General features: G+C 37.5%; 3 protein-coding genes across 3 annotated transcripts; 1 reads left to right on the forward strand and 2 right to left on the reverse strand.

Moving 5' to 3' along the window:
- Positions 1-870: 870 nt before the first annotated feature.
- RB195_026012 (uncharacterized protein) lies at positions 871-6,352 on the reverse strand (the record flags this gene model as incomplete). The annotated part of the gene is made up of 5 exons (XM_064214373.1): positions 871-990; positions 1,082-1,221; positions 2,721-2,850; positions 4,359-4,502; positions 6,293-6,352. 5 exons carry the CDS (start codon positions 6,350-6,352, stop codon positions 871-873), a joined length of 594 nt encoding a protein of 197 aa, XP_064070254.1.
- A 7,713-nt stretch (positions 6,353-14,065) lies between these two features.
- On the forward strand, positions 14,066-14,380 carry RB195_026013 (uncharacterized protein; the record flags this gene model as incomplete). Its single annotated transcript, XM_064214374.1, has 1 exon — positions 14,066-14,380. One exon carries the CDS (start codon positions 14,066-14,068, stop codon positions 14,378-14,380), a length of 315 nt encoding a protein of 104 aa, XP_064070255.1.
- A 1,549-nt stretch (positions 14,381-15,929) lies between these two features.
- RB195_026014 (uncharacterized protein) lies at positions 15,930-16,527 on the reverse strand (the record flags this gene model as incomplete). Its single annotated transcript, XM_064214375.1, has 3 exons — positions 15,930-16,107; positions 16,183-16,262; positions 16,396-16,527. The coding sequence occupies 3 exons, from the start codon at positions 16,525-16,527 to the stop codon at positions 15,930-15,932; spliced, it is 390 nt and encodes a 129-aa protein (XP_064070256.1).
- Positions 16,528-22,820: the final 6,293 nt, after the last annotated feature.

Below are 22,820 nucleotides of genomic sequence, written 5' to 3' on the forward strand. Positions count from 1 at the left end.
CTGGCTCCCATTGCTGTAGTGAAAGACTTACCGTCATTACTATCTGCACAGAGTATGTTTCTAACCTTTTAACATAATTTTAACTTCTTACTTATCAAAATAAGGAAACAAATGTCAAATTGTACTGATTCTCATTAACAGTAGGTGTAATAGTATAGTAGTATTGGGACACTTTTGTTGACTTAGGGGCCAACTTTCATAGGTATGTCCTCGTTTGTTTTTACTTGATAAATTTACTAAATATCTATACATTTTGAAATCTGAATCCATCTTATTTTCGGTATCGTGCTGGAACATTTTGGAATATATGTAGATTTTTCGGAGAAATGAGATCTTCGTCTATTTCTAAGGAGGATAACAAAGGATCTCTGACCCCGTTATGGACCTCATTTTTCAACAACACTTCAACATTTGTCTCTACGTTACCTCCGTTTTTCTCATTTCTTGGATAAAAAATTTCTTACCAACCTCCACACTCAGTATTTTCCATTTTTTTCAGCAACTGCTTTAGTGAATTAAGTGAATGAGGGACAAATGATATTAAAAGATGATAGTGTTCAACGAGCACCGTTTTTATATTTACACCCGACTGCAACGTTTTCCAATGAGTATCCTATCGAAGGGAAAAAAACAATAAAACAATTTTTTTGTACGTTGAGGGAAATGAAAAGCAAAGACAAGGAGCGAGGCGATATATTGCAGCGTAGATGAGAGAGATGAGGCGTGTTGAGCAAGACACATAGCGAGAACCGCGTTCAGTACCTGCAAGCTGAGCAATTCGTCATCGTCCTCACTACAACCTCTTCTTTCTTTCTTTTGCTCTATTAAACAAAATACTCCTTCAGCTGACCCATGAGAATGTGTTTGAGATCAGAAGCGAGGCGGAATTTGGAGAAACTCGTCCGTAACTACGACCGTGGACCGCCGACTATATGAGTCCATCGGATCCGTGGCTGTTAACGCTGGCTTCTCAGCTGTACCTTGTACCGCCTAAAAGGTGATCAAAATTATTTACTCTCTAATAATTCTTTAATAATTCGTCCACTCTTAGAGGAAAGAAAAAAATTAAAGAAATCCTCACCTTCTTTCGCTTTACCAGTACTTTGAAGACAGTCAATTTCAAACTGACAAAATATAGTTCTATAATCAAGTATAGAAACAGTAACAGTAGTAACAAGCTCGGAGGCCAAGACCATCCAAAAACCCATACTATCCGATCAACTGAAAAATGTGCAATTGAGCAGGACCCCAATTTATTTCACAGCACGAAATCAAAAAAAAAAGAAATTAATTCTCCAAGATAACAATTTTATTCCTGGACTGAACTCGATCTCTTCAGGAACATTCTAAAGTGTAGATATAATATCTACATTGGGATTGCTTATTACCATTATTTTGACAACTTTTGAAATCTCATTAACTATGCCGACATCGGGAATTCGCAGAAATTATGTAAATAGTGAGATCCATCGAAATTGACCACTGTTTTACAATATACAGACAGATGCGATGAGTGTATACATACAGGGCACCGCTAATGACCAAAGAAAGAAGTAATCAAATGACGAAAAATAAGGAACCATTTTAATAGGTTAGCAGTCCACAGATAAAGAATAATACTCGATATGTAAAAAAAAAAGATCCAACGTCACTCTGTGTGAAAATGAACCTGATCATGATAAAATTTCTTCGAAAAAATCGGAAAATATGTGTTTATAGTATTTTATTTGTTCTGGAAATTTGTCGAAGGTGGTAAAATACTTTCAAAAATAAAGAAACAAATAAGAAACCTATCATTAGAAAATACTTCATCTAAAAACTTAGATATTATTACATCCTATATTATTTTCATAAACTTATTATAGCAATTTTTCGATATTTTCGATACGATATTTTCATAATAACAAATGGAGTTTTACCGGATTTTTATTGATCCTTAGAAACTCATTTAGAATTTCCTCCTTGATTTTATTCTTAATCAAAAAGAGAAGCTACGTATTTACATGTTTTTAGATCAAAAGTTCCAAGATATTAACTCAGAGTGCGCAAGTGTCTTTTTTTTTTGAAATTTTTCACGACTTTTTGACTTCACACTACGTTGACATGATAAGCATCCATGTATCCAGCAAATTCTGATCGGTAATGTGATTTGGAAATCGTTAAAAAAATCTTTAATCCTGGCTGATTAAAACATAAAAAGTAGTACGTATATCAAGCATTTTTCAGGATTTCAGGCATAGATTCAACTAGAAGTGAACTAAAAATAAAGCGTTTTATCAATTCGAATTGCTCTACAAATCTCATTCACTCAGTGCGATTCGATGACATCTTGATTGCGATATATGGCAGAATTCGTAAATTTGTGCTCTTCTCGAAGAAAAATACTAGCTGAAACAGCTAGAACTTCATCAAACTCTTAGGAATTCTCCTGGATACACTCGTAGTTTTCGTATCTGGCCACACGACAAAACAACGTTCCCCCCGTATACACTATGAACTTGGCAAACTAAAACCGGTTCTCGTCATCAACACAAAAGGTGCTCGTGTATGACTGATATAGTATGACCAGTTCGACGGCAGTTCCGTGTCGTGCTGCCCATGATAAGAGGTCATTTTAAATTTCATGTCACGTAAACTTCCATCACTTTTCTTCTTTGAACGTCTTTTGAATCGTAAGATCGTAAGTTCGTAGTTGATAAAATGAAATCAGATCAACTTACTTGTAACTCCTATGAGCGCTGTTGCGATGAACAGTGAAAAAACAGACATCGCAATATATGGTAATAAAAAATACGGTACAATACATCGAATCGCCAAAAAAGAGACTAGATTCATTAACAATAGTGTTACCTGCAAAAATAAATTGATAAATATTAGCGTGAATGGACGGATGTATCTTGACCTCATCTCCAAAATCATCTTTCATTGGTATAAATTAAAAAAAAAGATAATTTAGTGACAATTCTGCGCAACGCAACAATGAATGAAACCAAGTTCCAAAAGAGTTTTTTTTTTGTAAGAAAAATATGGGTTCTTTGAGACCTTTGAGACCCATAATATATTGTGGAACGTAGCTATAAAAGAAGGAGAAGCCTAAAAGTCATCTCAGCAAGTTTCCGGATCCGTCTGATAACGTAGAAAGAAGAAAGAAATTCCAGTACTTTGAATTGACTACTTTCTTTGAAAAAGATGGAGGAAGAAAAGGGAAAGAGTGAGAGAAAGGGTGGAAGAGAAAGAGAAATAGAGTGAAACATGAATTAGTTGTGATCTAACGAAAAAAAAAACTGGAGAATTTTCCACGAGAATCAACTTTGAGGTCTACGTAATTTGTAATTATTCAAAATCCAGAAGAATGTTTTGTACAAAAAATTACATTCTCTATCGAATAATATAAAAGGAAGCGTTTTTTGTCACCTCCGCAATATTCCTTAGCGTGTTTATAGGTTTACTGCATCTAAAATTCATATAGATGCTTCTCTTATAAAGATACGCAACCATTTCGTGACCTGAGTGAAAAGTACGGATCCAATAATTCCGTAAATATGAGTAAATTTGAAAGCGCCGACACCTAAGATCTTACTATTCCTTAAAAAAAGAGCAAATTTTACTGCGCAGTTATTGATCAAATAATGAATACCAACTTAATGGGTCCAGAATTGTTCTCCAGTTGCTCGAAGTTTAAGGTATGGTGTCCTCCACCATGGCAAAAGTAACATTTGACAGGACTTTTCCATCGTTCCGTCATGGAAACGAATCGGATTAATCCAAAATTCAACTTATTCCACCAGGAACACACATAAACATCAGCTACGCGATAAATTTATTCAAACATAAACAGAATAGGAAACGTATTTTATATTATTTATTTTTAGAAGGCGATAAAAATTCCGGGAAAATCGGATGCGCATCTGAACCAATCTTCCGGAAACTTCCGGAAACTTTATTGGTTACAAATCTGTGTTATTCCCAAATCATTTTAGTTGTAAATAATTTGAGGTCCAAATAAGTTAAAATGAATAGTTTCAAATGTAGCAAGTTATTCAAAATACCTCATATGATAAAATCGTTATCGTTTACAAGTTCATTTTTACAAAAAATCAATTTTTTTCTTCAACCTTCCACTACCACCCTTGTTTACAAGCATTTTACTAGAATAGAACAATCTTATTGTTCACTTTCTTTCTCCCCTTGATATTTTCGCTTTGCAGAATAACACATTCGCCTTCAGGAACAGTTCAATTGCGTATAAAACCTCATAAATGCTTATTCATTTGAATTTGCGTGAAAAATTCGTGACATTAGAAATATTTTCAATAATATCAGCGGAAATAAAATAGCGAACGTAATAGAAAACTTACCTGAACGGCAACAATCGGTATTAAAAATTCCCAACTAACAATTTCGGAAAAGAACGTATGGGTAGAGTTGTAGAGCGCTTCGCCTTTTGATATGTAACCAATTGTAAAAACTAAGGATTGAGCCAACACCAGTGCTTCGAAAGCCTGAAAATGGTCGTGTATGGAATAGCAGTAAAAATCCCGCAAATTTCCCCGCAGACTATCCTTTTAGAGAAAATTTCAGAGAATGAGTTACATCAATGGCTTGAGCATAACCTCATTAATATTAATATTATACTTTCTCGTTAAAACTTTCTTAACTATTTATCTACGGATTTCTTTAGCGGAATTGACTGTCCGGCGACTTTGACATTGACCGTCGACAGTGACTGTCCGATCGGTCGCGGACAAACCGCGCATGTCTCCATCAAACTTTGCATGTTGCGAGGTGCCTCGTAAGAAGATCCTGTGCGAAGAGCTGTTTCCCACGCCGTTATTCTACATATTTAGGCAGAATTGAACGTGACTCCGTTAATACTCGTGAACGATACCCTTACCTCTATTTAATCGTAGAAAGATCCCAACTCTTTCAATTTTGTGGTATGTTATTTTTAATAAGACGCAATAAATCTCAAATATTTTCTATTTGATCGTTGTTTGAAGTCAACGGAAAATGTACAAAGTGCCAGAAATTGAAGATATTCATTCCAAATCATAAACCATTGCGAACTGCATTCGATTTCAAGTGAAGCTATGGGATTTCTCATACTTTACAATGTCATTGAAAACAAAATTATCCCTCTTAAATCTGAAGCTAACGACTGCAACTTGCAAACAAATTTTCATTAAAAAAATAATTTAATATGAAGTAGTAATTTGGAAAAAAAATGTATGCGTTCAACTTTTCGCTTCTCAAACAAAAATGTAACGTTTAACTCGTGTAAGTTATCACTTCTAAACTCTAACCACAACCTTGTAACTCAATGTTCAGAAAAAAAATAGATGAAATTGACGACTCAAAAAACCCCACAGGAATACTTTTCAGTTTCAGAGGAAAGTTTTTTACGGTGTGGAAACGTAGAAGAAATGCACATCCGAAAAAGAAAACCCTTGGAAAGATAGATCCTGTGTGAATACGTACGTTGACTACGAACTCACTACGAACACTTGGAGGTGGGCCTGTTCTCACTTTGCTACAAATTGGTATCATTCATGAAATTATTACAATAATGTTTTTTTCTCTATGTTGTCATATGTTGAAAATTGTTGAAGTTGTTGAAAATTATAAACACGTGCCTATATAAAACCTAGTAAACAAGTGCGAATAACCTATCAATACCCAATATATCATCTAAAAAATACTTATTATTACTTATTACTACTATTAATATTATTATTTTCTTTTTATAGCAACAAAAGAGCTTCTTAGTTTTTTGTTGGCACTTAGAAGCTCATTAAGAATTTTCTCCTTATTTCGTAGGATAGAAAAAGCCAAGTCTAGGAACTTCGTGCAATTCCCTACCCTACCAGTGTTTGCTCAGCTATGCATGACGTCAATGTTTCTGCAAAATTTCCATGACTTCATCCTCCAGATCGGATGTCATTTCCATATACCAATTATTTAGTCTATTTTCAACTGTGCTACTGCAAAAAATATTGCGTTCCCATATCCTAGTGCAGCGAAAACCCATAACAAAATAACGCTTTGTTTCTAACCCATAACAAAATAACGCGTCTTCCACTCCATCCGGAATTTGTCACGAGATCGTTTCTTTAATAGGTTTGTTGCGATGGAGACTTCGTAACCGAACACATCATTTAGACATTTATGTAGAACGAAAATGTGTACGATCCTGAGCTCCTACGGTAAAAACCGTCCACATTAAATTACGACACGCAACAATTTCTGCACAATAAAGAAACAATTTCAACAACATATCATAGAATATTCTTACCATTGCACAAATACAGGCGTTCTTCGGATTCATGCAACATGGCGCTCGGATCTCTCCCATCAGTGGGATACTGCAAAAAAAAAAACAGTAACTTTTGAGAATTTCACAACTTTCACACAGTTCCAAGTGGACAATTACGATAAGCTTATATTTTTGTGGAGAATCTAAGAAAAACTAAACAACGATGATTTTCTTGGAGAATAACAAAAGCTACAATACAACGTAGATTATTAATATAGTAGTTGGGAATATTTCAAAAAACGTTAACGTTGTCCTCGAATGCGGCCACATTTGGCGTGGTTATACGATCTAAGCCTGCCATGAGTAGAGAGCGCATCAGCAGACTGGTACGTTCCCTTTTATGGCGCACGTGCCGACTACACCATAACGAATTGGTAAACGCTTCACAAAAAAATGAACAATTGCTCAAATGAGCCTAAGTGTTACTTGTATGTCTTTGTGTACTAATTTGAAGTAAAAGTTCCATAGCAGGTTGTAATATATATGAAATACACAAAGAAAACGGTGTCCCAATACTTGAGTCCCTCGAATACAATGAAGAGAAGAATCGAGAGGTTCGAAATTCTGATGAAAGTCAAGAAGTACCATTAGCAAACCGGTACGGAACAATCGCCAGAAATTGTGGACTAAGAACTTTTTTTCTGGAGTATGACTGCAGGATGACTGTGCAAACTGGAGAGAGAAAATTAACATGGCGACTATTGCAGTTCATCGACAATAACAACCAGGCGGAGGATCTAAAAAGAAAGCAGAAAAGGATAGAGTAAAGGAAATTATGTAGGCACATCCAAATCAAGGATGCAAACCAGGAAGTGAATCGAAAATCACAGCAAGGAAAATGCAATCAAGGATGGAAAAACAACAAAACAAACATGTGTATAGGCAAATATGCATATATGTGTAGTAAACAAACACATATATTGTCAAAAACGGTTAAACAGTAACAAACATGGAATAAATGAAGGTTAGCATAATGAGCTGGACACGAATGAAACAGGACTGAGTTTTAGAGAAAAAATCGAAAGAAAAGGCTAGAAAACGAAGAAAAAATGATCGACTAGAAGTATAATAACGAGGAGTGAGAGCGTAATACAAAAAGACGTAACAATCAGAGGTGGGCGAGTATAAAGTAATAATTGACAACTAGTTCTATGGTACTGAGGGTATCTCCAATTATAAATCGAAGAACAAACACAGGAAAATAGCAATCAAGTGATCCAGGAGTATGATACACAGGAAAGCGAGAGAACGAACGAGAGGATCCAGGGATAAAGAGTTCAGCGGATAGAGGAAGATGAACAAAGCCGAATAATCTAATTCTCTTGTAATGCACTCCTCCGTGAAAAGTGTCCTGAGAGAGCGAGGTAAAGTGTAAGAAGTGTAAGAAATACGGTGCGGAGATAGTTGGTACAAAAAAAAAGAATAATAACTCATGTGTCTATTTTTGCTAGATTAATTCCAAACTTTGCGGGCACACCACTAAACTCCATTGTTGTAAGCAATTAAGGCTATTAATCCAGAGTACATGTTACAAAAAAAATTGTGGATAGACCTATAGAACAAATATTTTACTGCCTTTTTTGTGCTAGCTTTGGGCTGACCTCAAAAAACTCTAAGGTCCATATATCCATAATTTTAGGAAAAATTATGATGACATCTACGGTCATCCAGCCGTTTTTTGCAAAGCTTGTGCGCATTATTGTAGGCAAGACGGCATTTTGAAGAGAAGGATCATCTCTGGATGATTTCTATCCGGAAAGAATAATATAGAGTGCTCGGAATGGGTATGGAAACACGATATCACAACGTGTATGGTATTTACCCTTGGCACAGGTATTTGGCGCTTCTCATAGGCATCAACAGTCCGGCTGGTTCTGTATTTGAACTATGAGAAACAAGAATCGGAACGGCAAAAAAAAACGTGCGCCAATATTTCCTTGAGGTTTCATTGGTGCAAGGATAACGAGAAGAGTTTACGGGACACATTTAATGGGTCTTGCTTTCTGTAGTCTAAACATTTTCTAGAGACGTTCTTTCTTAGGTACTTAGGTTTCTTAGGTTCGTGATGAATTCTAGACCTTAACACAGGTTTGTACATCGTCAATTGCCGTTTCGAGTTTTCGAAGATGGATTCTTTCCCAGGAATGGTTCGACAACACTAAGAGAGATCTCTATTCGCTATTATGCTAGAAAATATGAGAATTACAGAAAATTCGGAATTAGAAACACATTCCATTCTTTAACTAGAAAAAACAATACGTGACTAATGATAAACGATTTCTCCTGAACATTTCAGGACTCAACTACATACGTAACTCACATCTACACTACAAAAATAGAGGGAAAAGAAATTTGAATATGTGAAAGTGTACAAAACTTAATGTTGCCAACAAAAAAAAACAGCGTTTCAACACCAGACTCGCTTTTAAGCTGAAAATGCTGTAGTACAGAAACGTTTGTAATCCTTGTCCATGTACGACACGATGACAACAACGGGTTGGATTACTTACGAAGTGATTCAAACGAACCATAGAGGGGTCGTAGCCTGAATCAACAACATTCTGCGAACGGAACAAAGACAAAAATGTCTGCAGTAATTCACTTATCGAATGATTTTCGAGAACAATTGAAAGCGATTCAATCCAAAATAGTTGAGGATGAATTTACGAGCAGTAGCTGACGTAGTCATAGATTCCCAGAAAAATCTGCACCAGTAATGATGCTCGCATGAAAAGTGAGCAATGGTCTCAAGCTGTACAAACGATGAACACATGTGCATTCGGTCGGGTGGTCGGGGTTGAGCAAATCCAACCTCAACAATCCACAATGTTAAAGGATTGAAGAGAGAGAGTGGGGGGGGATGAGAATGTATGATCAAATCACACGTTTTTGAAGGATAACATGTGATGAAAGGAGTATCCAGAACAGAAACTTTATCTAATTGAGTCCGGTCTCAAAACTAGCGAATATCACGACTCATACGTCACTGAATTTAACAGATCCACCGCAAAAATTAGATTTCTCGAGAAGTGGATGGTTCCACGCAGCGATGAACTTCCACAACTGCTTTGCAATCCAGACATCAGACACAGCCGAACATTCAAAGGAATCAAGTGAGAGAAAAAGAAAAAGAAAAAGAAGGAAGTATCAGACTACAGAGACGCTCATACGTACTTGTCTACTTTTTTTTCATCCTCTTCTCAAAATAAAAGTTACATCGCAATGAAACATTCAAAAGCAAAATGATTTAGTACGATAAACAGAAAACGTGTCAAACAACGGCAGAAATTCCCCCTCACAAAAGACTTCCGGTGCAAATAAAGACTGGTTTACTTGAGAATTTACTTAACACGATCAAAAAATGTTTGTGTATCAAACTCGGTTGTTCTAGTACTCGAAGCGATACATATTTCAATAGTCTAACGATATTTGAGAACTTTAAATAATGAAGAAAATGGGGATTTCGTCAGGAAAAATCCATAACTAGTACAAACAGTTTTCTCCGAGAACAAGATGAAGGAAGACGTCGCTTAAAAAAAAACAGGTACATAAGCAAATAGTGAATTCTAGTGCGTTAGAAAGTTTGCTATGCAAGCATTTTTTTTTTCAAAAATCCTAAATCATTAGCGTCTCAGATATCGATACAAAAGTCTAGTGAAAATATATTTGGCATGGATAGTTGTAAAAGGCGTCGGCAATGCTCACAAATCATATTTCTCGGGAATAAGCAAGCTGCTGCTAGTTAGACCGGAAAGCAGGCCGCCATAGAATCCTCGAGAAGAGCACAACAGTCTTTTTCCTCAGTTTTTTCCCCTTAGTTCTTTACCAAGAAAACAAGCCTGGGCTGATTTTGACAAAATCTTCGCACCAATATTCAAAGTAGGAAGACTAGCAAATTATTCGGAAGGAATAGATTAAAAAGTTCATCATCAATTAGGATTCAAAAAAAGCGAAGACTAGGATACCATTCTCTGTGGCACAACTTCAGAAACTCCTCTAAATATGAATAAATAAATAAATAAATATGCACACGAGTCCGTAGCACTAATCTTTCGAATAACACTCATTTAGGAGGTAGTCAGCATGGATGCGATAGTCGGAGCTGGTGCTCTGACCCCCCCCCCTTTAAAGGGTGGGGGAGGGAAACCCCTCCCCTTTTAAAAATTATAAAAAAAAAACCTCTCCCCTTTTGAGTGTGGGAAAAAAAAAACCCCCCCTCCACCCCCCCCCCCCCCAACCAACACCCCCCCACAAGAGGGGGTTTTTTTTTTTATGGTAGTCAGTATGAGTCAAGATTGAAAATACATGATCGAAATCACATGAGAATGAAAATGAGCTGATAGTAGCGAGTTGTTGACCATATATCCGTTACACCGTACACAATCCTAGCTTTCATATAGGACACGTTCACAGTCTTGAATGGATCGAACGAAGCGTTTATGAATATTACGCATCATAAGTGTACGCGCATGATCCATCTGGGAACGAACGCCATGCTGAGTAAGAAACAACAGAATCCGGAATCAAAAACTACATGTACACCGCTGTACATCAAATATTTACTTTCCTAGGACTTCATACATTTCTACACTTTGAAGGTTGTGCGCTCAACAAACATATGCAACTGCCGCAAGAGAAATCTTCTCGTGATCCGAGAAAAAAAAAGGAACGGAAGACACAATTTTGAGCATTCGGCACACTGAAATTCAGAAGGACATTTCATCAAACATATCCAGAAAATATGTAAGAAGATGGATATTTCACAGATTTCTTTGGGGGATTGGACTACTTTTTTTTCTGGATCGGAATGTTTCGATGATGACAACAGATACTGCGAAATGTAGTCTGAATTAAAAACACAAATGTCGTTCTAGTGCAGCTTCGAGAATGTCATCATCATGGAACAAGTATGACATTACTGCTAAGTTACAAGTACGTCTTTTCTCAAGTAATAAAACTACATCAAAGAGGGAAGAGAGAATGTAACGAGGAATTACACATGACACCTTCATCAACAAACCTCAAAATGACGCAGTTAATCAAACTGCAAAAACTTTTATATTCTACCATTCTAACCACATTTTAACACGACATTTACCACATTTTAAATGACAACAAGAAATCTCCAAAAGCAGGATAATGGAGGAAAAATGAAGCAGTTACCAGTATGAGCCCTAAAATCACAAGAAATAGGGGAAAAAAGGGAATCCGCCGCATTTCTGGTCAATTGCCGCTGTCACTACAAGAAGAAATTGAAAATTTCTATGCAGCCACAATTCGGCTGCATAAAATACATCTAAAATGAGTGATAACCAACGAAAAATACAAGTACACCATTGTGAAACGAAAATGAAATTAAAGGACGTTATTGATAGCTGCCGTTGCGCCAAGAAACCCAAGACTCGAGCAAAGAAAAAAACCTTTGCAGACTAAGATATTGTTTCGTCTAGTAGAGGAAAGCAAAGTCGCACCAGGAAAAAAAAGACCCATAATATGAGCTCTCAGGGAGAAATTCCATCAGATTTCTGGATATTCTTACATGTATATATACATATATGTACGAATTAATGAGCTCATGAATATTTTCATGTACGAATTTCGGCGTTTCTATGAAAAGCTATAGAATTAGTTCGAATTTATGTCTTCCTTGCCGAAAATAGTTTTTTTTTTTCGTATGTGGTGATTTTCTTTTCTTTTCCGAAAAAAAAAAATGTTCTCATTAATATTGAGAAGGTAACCAAACATACAATGTGGACGGTTGTATAAGTTATATAAAAATGGAAAATTCGGAGCGAACAACAACTTATCGAGGAGATTGGACAACTATGATACGATATTCAGTTTACTGTGAACTACCAAAAAATACTGAGCACGAAGTGTACGAAGTACGTACCAGAATCTTCTGAAAAGAAATCAATTTAAATGAAATAATAGGAAATCAGCGGTAGATGCCAGTTCGATTAGTCCAATGTACGACACGACTGGCAGTTCTACAGAAAGTTGGAACTAAGAATTCTATGAAGACGTAATGAAACTGAAGACGGAACCGTTTTCCGTTTCGTACAACATTTAGTCGAGTGAAGAGTAGTGGAATTTCTGCAGTACAACATAGATGGAACTGTTTCCGCTGAGAAATACCACGTGTCGCAACCCGAAGCGGAACAACCGCCAGAGAAAATCGAATACGGAAGAGGTTGTATAGAGATAAACAAGTAGGTTATGTGTGTGGTAAGGATCTAGGATATGCATTTCACATTACATGGATGTGAGAAGCCGAACCGAGTCCCGAGACGTCTGCGTTCCCTCTCGAAAACAACGACTCGCGCCACTCACAATGCTCGTCGAGGGTGAGTTATGATTAGCTAAGACGTTCGATAGGGGAGAAAAAATCAACAATCCACAAACTCCATTAAGGATCGACACCTCCGCTAAAAACGTGAGAAACGTAGCCAGCCGGACGAACTGGTTCGTGAGTAGGAAATCAGTCTGGATTGTATGGAACAAAAACAAAAACGACACGCTTCTTTACAGCGTCACGCATCGTGCAAGTAACACATCACTCAAAACTCATTTTTATGCCGTACGTCAATCGTTGAAGATTTGGACCACTTTTCATATCATTTTGATTTTAAAGAAACTGAAAACACCACCTTGTATCTGAGAACCACTAACGAAAATGTGTCACGTTTATGAAAACATCAAATTTGCAGACTTTTTTTTCAATTGAAAGGACAGAAACTTTAAAAAGTAGGTGCAAACAGGGAAAACTCTTAGACGTCATGGAATCTAAGAGCAACATGCGACATTCTCTGTTACGTAAGTGCAATAAGGCAGAAAAAAAAGGAATCGGTGATTTAATAGGTGAAAAGAATCGAAGAATGAATGGACAAGTAAATAAATAAGTAAATAAACAGCAATGAGTACAAGTATAGAGCATAAATATGTAACCGACAAAATTAAATATCATGATCTCTATGTATCAAAGCACAAGGATAATTTGCGCTGTAAAATTGAGATTATTTCTCTTCGAATACCGTTTAAATATCGGAATATTAATGAAATGTAGGCATTTCTTCTAAGAACTGTAGATAAAAGCTTCTTTCTCTGCACGAAATGTCAAGAAATTTACAAAATCAGTTTAAAAACACAAAGACTCGTTATTTAAAAAAAAATCAAATCTGATTCCAGTCCAAAGCAGGCAAAATAGGGCACAAGGAAAAATCAACCAGGTCATCTTAGTGAAATCTAAAAGAAACATCAGCGAAAATTACATACGGTATAGGAACTTTGGAATTTCTCCAAAATTTTTATCTTTTCTAGCATTAAATAGCAACAAACTCTTGAAAAGCAATGGATAACCTAAAAGAATTTCTTTTACGAACTGTTATCAGCAACGGGTAATAAATAGAAGTCACGTGAATGTGAGAATTTCAAGTATACGACTTGCACTACCAAGCACCATGACTAGACATCCTGGTTTTTTTTTCTTTGTTCAGGATGCATTGCTACAACCCAGGATCCGCACAACATCTCAGAACGTTGATTTGAAAATCAGCAAAGAAAATGCTCGCCAAGCAACCGGCCGACGGCACAATGTCAATCCGACCAGCCGGAGGGGAAAACGAAGTGATGTTTGCTGTAGGTGGTGAAGAATGAGGTAATAACCAGAGTGTGATAACGATCCCGTGACCAGTTCGTCTTAGGAACAACATAGCAGGGCAAAACAAATCGATAAATGTGAGCTGACAGGAGATGGAACACACACGTCGCGAAGTGTACGTGGAGTGCACGACGGAACGAACGCTCGAATCGCTCAACTACTGTCTTTCATCAATCTTTGCACATAACATTAAACTGTGCGTGCATACGTCGTCGTCGTCGCCGTCGCCGCCGTTGATTCAGCGCCGTGCGCCATTAGTCGCTCGATCGCTTTTCGCTGGTCCTGAAGCGGTCGGCGGCAACCGCATCCAGAGGAGCCATTCGAGAAGCGTCGCCGAGAAAGTGCGACGTTCAAAATATGCTGCACTTATGGAGATTCTCGATTACGAACCCGAAGAGAGGAGCTGATGCAGACGACGCATTCACGTGCCACGTACGGCATTATACCATCGTGATCGTTACAGGAGTTGCAGAATGTGGAAACAACTATGGGGTTCATCGCCTCGCCCATACACTGGCTTCGATTGAATGGGACCTTCTCACGAAAACAACTGGATACGTATTCGAAGGAAATGGAGTCACTACTGCGCAAGAAAGTCTCTATATATGCACATCTTCGGAATTCACCAATATATATGTACACCAGGCCAGTAACAAAAACCGAGCAATCAACAAATTTATGAAGAAGTTAATCGGAAATGGTTCGTGCAGGCTCTAGAAATCATTTTAATTACTTAAACACAACAGATTTTAATTTCAAAAATCTATGAAAATATTAATTATTCTTCACCTCTAGAAATTATAGAATATATAAACACATCGTGTGTTGTGACAAAAATTAGCAAGGTTCTCGTCATAGGAAAAATTATTTTTACGCATTTTTAGTAGCTTTCATTCTTTCGTTCTTCATTCATGCAGAACTCGTTAATTTTTTTCATACATGTAAAGATAGTAATTCCTGAGTTAATTTACGATATCTTAATGCTCAACGAATTTTAATTGTTTAAAATAACGAAATAAATTTCATTGTTCGGATGGCATTTTGTATCTTAACCGTTTACAAGAGAAAAAAGTCAGGAGAAAAAGAATTAAAAAAAACTCAAGAGAAGAAGAGAATAAGAAAATTAAAAATTCGAAAAAAGAGCCATACGATATTGTTTCGACCTCAGCCTGGGAACAGTATGTAATTAAGAAAGACGAGGAATGTGGAGAGTACTTCTACAGTTGTTGTTACTAAAAATAATACATTTATTTTAACGTTACGTTAAATGAAAAGGTAAGGAAAATGTCAGAAGTAAGTGAATATTTTAATATAAACACTTGGACATTAATTCCCAATAACTATTGATTGATCTTGAAGAGCTGGTGGTGAATACAAATACAACACAAATTATATCAAAAGAGAAAAGCATCTCCTAAATCATTTAGATCAGAATCGTTTCACACTCGTGAGTTTGTCATTTATCAAAAGAAGAGCTCTCGTGGTATCGGTAAAAAAAACTTTTTTCCCAATAATTTGGAATGACACGCAGGCAAAAATGACTTCATGGAAAAGAAAAACCTTTCTTATAGGAAATTGGAGAACGCACAGCGTAAGGAAGCGAATAGTCTTTCGGTCTGCATAAGAATGATAGAGTGTCTTTCCTAAGCAACTAGTTTCAACTGAATCCCCCGGAGGATCTCGTGAGTAGCCGCCGCATCCTAAACGAAAGCGCGCCTGTAATTTTCCAGAAACTTCTTACTCCACGGAAAAACAACGACGCTTCCTTGAAATGTTGCATTTATCATACGAGACCTGATTCCAATCAATTGTTTGTGCATTATCTTACACTCGTGAGAGACTCAGTTAAAGAAACAGGCAAACATACATTAAAAAAACAAGTCAAACTGCAGAGTACGCGAGCAGAAATTCAGGATTGGAGATCATTCGAAAGTGTTTTTCCTGACCGCGGACGCATCACGATGACATAAGAACTGCATGGACGGCGCTGGTTCGTTGAGGGATGGCAATAGGGCTTGAGAAAAAAAATACGGGGGCCGAAAGGGCTCTCTCGAGAAAGCTGCGACGACGACGTTCGATAGCGCATTGCGGCGGTTGTTTTGTGTTTGCGGTTCCAGTTGAGCACGTGAGCACACTGGATGCAATGCTGGATCTTAATTAGCAGACGTTGAGAAATAATGACTACCTGACTGGTCATCCGGCTACTCACCGCCACTCGCGCTCGCTATTCGAACCAGCACCGTACTCTTTTTCGGCTGCAAGAACCTCAGAGTTATGGCGATTGAATGGCTGGAAGTGAGGTCAAATTAGCGCGCACATGTCATGTCAGGTTTCGGCGTCCTTCCTTCCTTTTCTTCCACAACGCAATAAGTAGTCGCTGCCCATTCTACTCGCTCAGACTCTTCAATGACCGTATAATTACTGTTCCACGAAGATCGTCGGCAGCCGCATGGCGCCTTCTTCTCGCCAAGAAAACCATATAAACAAATTTTGTTATTCGCACGCGCATGTCTGGCAGAACAACGTAATTGCGCCTCCCGTCCTCTACCCTCATTTCTGCAAACACTACTCGCCACAGCTCACACGCATACAAAATACATTTGTTCGAACTAAGCAGCATTAGAACTCCATTTCTTTGGACGACTTCTTTACTGTGCAGGACCAACAATATTCGGTAGCGCTTTGGAGTTTGTAGGAAAAGTCCCTTGGACGTATTTCAAGTATTTCAATAGCATCTACCAACTTTCGTTAGTGTTGGCTCCTGCTTTACAAGAACCAGCATTACACACCCTCGAAAGTTACACTAACTCTAAGTTTATTAGGGAATTTCTTCCAGAATGTTTTATACATCAGAAATTCCCAGTGGTTTCTTCTCTTCAAGCACTCTGCATAACAAAAACAAGCTACTGAACATTCTTGAGGGAAATGAGTCAATTGAACTTTTAACCATCGTTAGGAGTACAGCTGCTTTATAAAGATAAAGCACGAAAAGGTTGCAATCAATAATGTAGAGGATATTCTGGACAGAAACGAACATCACATATATTTCTACTTTTTCATCTGCTGCAAAAAAGAGCTGGATGATTCGTGGAAAAACAATATAGTTTACTGCAGGCATATGTTTACAAACAACTGTGCTAGTTAGCCGTCTGAAAATTTCAAACATCAACAATGAAACTTTACGGACTTCCGTAAATTGGAGAGATGAATAAAATAATGTGTTTCAGTTTCATCCGATTCTTGCATGCGGAATGTAAATGAATGAAATGTACCTTAAAGTGTGCTATGTATATCCTTGCAAATATTTCTGAAATCTTGAAATCTCAAAATATTCGGATCAGTCCAAGTTAATAACGTGTTTGTTGTGGATGCCCATGAGAATATTTCTTAACGTTCATTTTATAAAATTACTACTGCTGTGCAATAATCGGAAGTGTTGAATGTTCTCAGTTCGATAAAATGTAGTATTGATCAGATCCGGGATGCCGCACAGGATTTCCTCCGGAATTTTCTTCATCAACAACATATGGAAATGAGACATCTCGGTGTTCTTTATCGTTATAACTATGAAAATTAGAGGAAATCGCATTGAAAGTGGTATCCATAGGGGGGGGGGGGCGAGTGCGGGGGCGAAACGGGTATTTCTGACGTAAAAACATTGTGAATCGAGTTAAGAAGAGTAAGGTGTAAAACGAAAGCAACTAGGGTTTCGTTGAAAAGTATCCGCTTTGGATCATTACATCTATGTCCGTATTATAAAAAATTGTGTAGTGAATTTGCAGAATAGAAATAATCAGAGGATAGAAAAAAATATGCGAATCCCGAATGAAAAAACGGCACACAGTGATGGACGAGGAATGAACAAATGGAAACGATGATAGCAAAATAAAGTGGACGAGGTAGAAACGGGTGGTTCACCATCGCCGACCATCACAACACATACATATACACCACATACATACATACATACAAACACACTACACACGGAAGGGCATCCGAGTTGTGGAACGTGGTGTGTGTTATGTAGATGCGATCAAAGCCGGCTCTTTGCTTTCCATTCCATTCCACAAATCGATGCACTTTAGCGACTGTTCGTATGGTTAGCTGATAGAAAAAAAAAACTACTTCTATTATTTCGGATGAGCATTCGAAAAAAAAGGAAACGGCTGCAAGCTCATCAAAGAGAAATTTGATGCTGCAACCCTCATAAAGGTCGCAGCTGTAATGTCCTTAAAAACGAAGTATGCATAAAATTCCACTAGCCGACGATATCAAATTGGCATGCTTTTGCTGTCAGAGATGTTTCTATTCCTCCATTACTTCATCCATTGTTTTTCTCGGACATCCGAAATAAAACCAAAGGTGGCACGACATGCAAACTACTAGTTGATACTACATTTGATTACTAAAACAGGTAGGAGGTGTTACATTGGGATGTTCCCTGGTCTCAAGACTCAGAGTCTACTGTAAAAATAATATCCAAGAGCATAGCATCACGTAGAAGGAGGAATGGAAGAAAAAAATTTCGAAGCAAAATGTATTGGAAAAATATAGTTCTTTTTATACTACAGATCATCTCTTGTTCTTGTATAAAGCACACAGACTGATTTAAATTTTAACCTTGTGTTCTTGAAAATTAGAATAAAATAGACATAAATATGATTTTAAAAATAATTTTAACATATTAAAATTTAGTGCAACCTTTCGTACCCATCTCCCAGTCTGTAATAAACCAACAGCAAATGGAGGCTCTAGAAATTCTGGTATAAACAAGGCAAAAAAACCTCCCGAATGTAACTAGTGCAAAGATCGGGGTGTCTCAAATAGAACTCTGAATTTTTCTAATAATAAAATCTCCTGAATATCTTAGTATAAAATATTAGTAAACTTGCTTGGAGGACTTTTCTATTACTTGCGGAATAGATTAGTTTGTTGGCAAAAACGTACAAAGTGAGGTTCTATAAATGTGTGTACACTGAACCGAATGCATCCAGTATTGTAAACAATAAATGACCCTCGTAACGATCGACGACTACGACGTAAAGTAGTGTAGTAGTGACAGAAATTCGTTAATACAAGAAATCCTGTTCCTTTTTCGCAACTGTTCAGAAATCTAGGAGGATCCAGGACTTCAAATCTAACAAAATGAAATGATGAGATGAATCGAAAAAAAGTGTAGATGCTGATTAATTGCAGCAGTGTTAATTGCCGGATGTTGTGAGAGCAAAAAAAGAAGGACCACTAGAAACAAATATGTCATAAAAAGCAGCGTTTAAATCAGAGAATGTCACCGGTGATCCATTAAATTTGAGGAATTGACTTAGAAATATGCTGGTACCGTCATGCTCCCGACAAAAACGTCTGATGGGTTGAGTTTGGCGCCCGATGAAGGCGAAGGTCATCGACGAACAACTCGTCTTTGTGTATGTGGTTCGGCGCAAACAGCCGGGTGCATGACGTTTCCTCTCAGTGAAAGCCGAGAGTTTCGCTTCCCCTCCTCCTCTCATGTTCACTCTCGAAATCATGAAAAACTACCTGCCTGCCTAGTTTATAGTGGATCCATGAGCAGCGCTCATTTGGAATAGCTCTGCTTTTTGTAGAGGAATTATTCAAGAACCTGTTTTCCGATTATTATAGCTTGAATCCTAATCACCTTTTCGTTACGCAGTCGCCGAAAAATGAGGATTTTATGACGATGGTACGATCCTCTTATATCAATCTACCCCGTTTAATCATCCAGTATGTGAGCAATAACTCAACAGGTGGCATTAGTAACTCAGCCTATCAGTACGATCGAGCCTCTTTTTTTTTGCTAAGCGTGCTGAATGTAATGGAGTATCAAAAGAGCATGAAAGCGTCATGAAATACGTTACAAAATGAAATGAAACTATTTTTCCTTAGTCCATAGCGAATATGTCTCATGGCCGCCTTTCGGTTGAAATTTTCAGGTCTTTTTTTGTTTGCGGAAAGAAACTATTACCAAACGAAAACGTCTATTTTTTGGCAATATCCATTCGAATACACGCATTATTCCCCTAGAAAAGATTTTCTAATCCTTATAATCAAAATTTAACATCACCTCATATGTATGATTTTTAAGGAATTCAAATGGGAGTTCGCAGTAAACCAGCGATCAAATTCCCATGCTACTTTTTAGCACAAATTACTTGAATTGCTGAAATCCACTGAAAGAGGTGAAGAAATGTTAAAGCTCCAAAGAACTTCCGTGAATTCCTTGTCATCGTAGTGGGACCTGCGGCAAAGGATTTACTTGAAGAATTTGTCTGGTTAATTATATCTACTAACACTAGAAATTGTTCCATCAATAAAATTGTCAATATACTGATACATATTTGAAAGGGGAAAAATTGCAACGATCCGATTAATTCCACATCCCTACCACTTCTTTAGGTGACACTACAGGTGAACCTTCAAAAAATAACGTTCCCCTCAGTGCTTGATCCTCGTCAGAAGGAGAAAGATTTTATATCCTATACCTAAATACACAGATTTGTGCGATATAGAGGGAAGAGCTTCTCAGAGTGGCACTAGGATGACATAGCCACCTCATATAAACTCTAAGTGATACCTCTAGAAAGAAAATGAGGCCGTGCATACAAGTCTGACTGCTACTTGCTCCTGTTGCCCCTGCTTGTACTAAATCCAACCAGGCATTTTTGTACACTCTCTGGGTACATGAAAGCCTTGTTACTTGTACAGTTATATGGAGGAAGTTTCTCAGATATTACAAAAGGGTGCTGTCGTCCAGAACACCACCAAAGCACAACCAAAATAGGTCAAATATCTAAAGGAAGCATGGAATCCTCGGTAATGACCCTTTTTCTCGTTACGCTGAATCGCTGCTGGACAATGCCGACCTCAGGTACTCGGGTCACTCCTTGTTGATAACCACAGTCCATTCGAGACGTCGCAGACTATGGAACTACGACGAATGGATGGACTTAGTGGACTTAGCAAGGTCTTCCTATTGGGATCCAGAAGGTTGGGACAGGGCTGTGTTCATGGACGATTGACGGCCCGACGAAGACAGCCGCGTCAGGAAATAGTACCATGCCCCGACTAAGTTAATTGAGAAAGTCAAGAAAAAAATATGATTCAGTTTGTAGACCAAACATTTTAAAAATTTGCTATTCAAGTGGCATCGAAGCTCTAAACCAAGAAAGGACAAGTGGGAGAGAAATCTGCCCTCAAAGATATTGGTGTGGTTGGTCGAATAGAATTTCAAGTGAATATCTAGTCCTAAGAGCTCTTTTCTGGTCAGAACCACAATTCCATGCAATTATTCGCGGACGAACTATCCACTATGAATTTCCTATGCGTAGTGGAGGTTTTTTTTTTCTTCGAAGAAAAGCTTCATTTCTAATCCCACCGGTTTGTCGTTGGTTGTTGGCGATAGTCTGTTTCGGATCCTAACACGATGAAATTCTTCTACGGTACTGGAAATACTGCCGTTTATAGATGATTCTTCGGAAGCCTCATCAGCGGAGAAATAGCTGAAGAAACGAGCTCGCAGCTGTTTACGGGCACGTGAAGCTTAATGGCAGTACTTAATTGAACGTATGTGAATCCAGGAAAATGCACAATTTACAATTCCATTCAAGTCACGCTCAGTCGGCGTGTGACAAACATGGTTGAAATCGACGAGAACACAGCAGAGAAACCCAATTCTTACGTCTCAGATTATCATTATCATGTCGGGAAGATTTTACCAGAAAAATACATTACATATGTCATCTCCTTTTATCTGAAACCTTTCGCATCACTTAGTGACGCATCAGTGCAGAACGAACTCACTGCAAAAAAAAACCTTGAATGTTTTTGTATGCTAATACGAAATGGAATAATACTTATGCGTTGATACAAGTTTTTGAAAAAACTAAAAACATACTACAAAATCCACATGCTCTACGTGACACTGTTCTTGTTTAACTAGTAATTTATTTCTGTGATCTAAACTAGTATCTTGTAAACTGAGCCTGAACTAACAATTTATTTATATATTTATTTACGTCGCATAGATCAATCTAAAGAAATTCTTACTCTCCTTTTTGACTCAATTGATTCTCAAAACGAAGAGACGTTAAAAGCTAAGGGAGTTACGACAGCAAAATGGAAGTGAACGAGATACTTCAAGCCGTTTTACTGTGGATTTCTAAAAGAAGAATAAACTATAAACTGATATTCTACTTGTTGATGACTCGCTTTTTAGCGATTTTTTCAAATTCGCATTTTACGTAACATTTAAATGAATGATGGCCTGCCAAGACGACATGGGAGAGAATTCCCCGCATATTTGAAATTGAAATGAAGTTTCCCGGAGAAACAAAGGCAAACGGACAAGAATACTTTGAAATTTCAGAAGAAAAGCTCGTGGCAGATCGGAAATGACAGTGAGATTCTATAATTCATGGCAATACCGAGGGATCAGGATAATATATAAACTGCCTTACCTGTAAAAGATTTGACGACACGACAAATTCTTGCTATTTAATAATCCATAGTCCAATCTTCCTATAAGTGGCTTAAGGGGAAATTCAGCAGAAGCACCTCACTCGACCTATTTACATAAACGGCAAAACATGGAGAAATAGTATCATATTTTATGTTTTTCTCGAAACTTCAATGCTTCAAAAATGCATCCAAGCATTTATAGATCCACGAATTTCCTAGAATCCCAATTCTTCTAGAAATTCAGCACCATAGAACGTCTTTCACATATATCGAGCATAGGACATAAGGATGCACGTGTTATTAAGTCAATAAAACGAAAATGGAGGCGAACATTCTCCTTGCTCTGCCCACATAATAGCCAAAATTAACTCGAAC

This window comes from Necator americanus, chromosome X (genome assembly GCF_031761385.1).
Source record: "Necator americanus strain Aroian chromosome X, whole genome shotgun sequence".
NCBI lineage: Eukaryota > Metazoa > Nematoda > Chromadorea > Rhabditida > Ancylostomatidae > Necator > Necator americanus.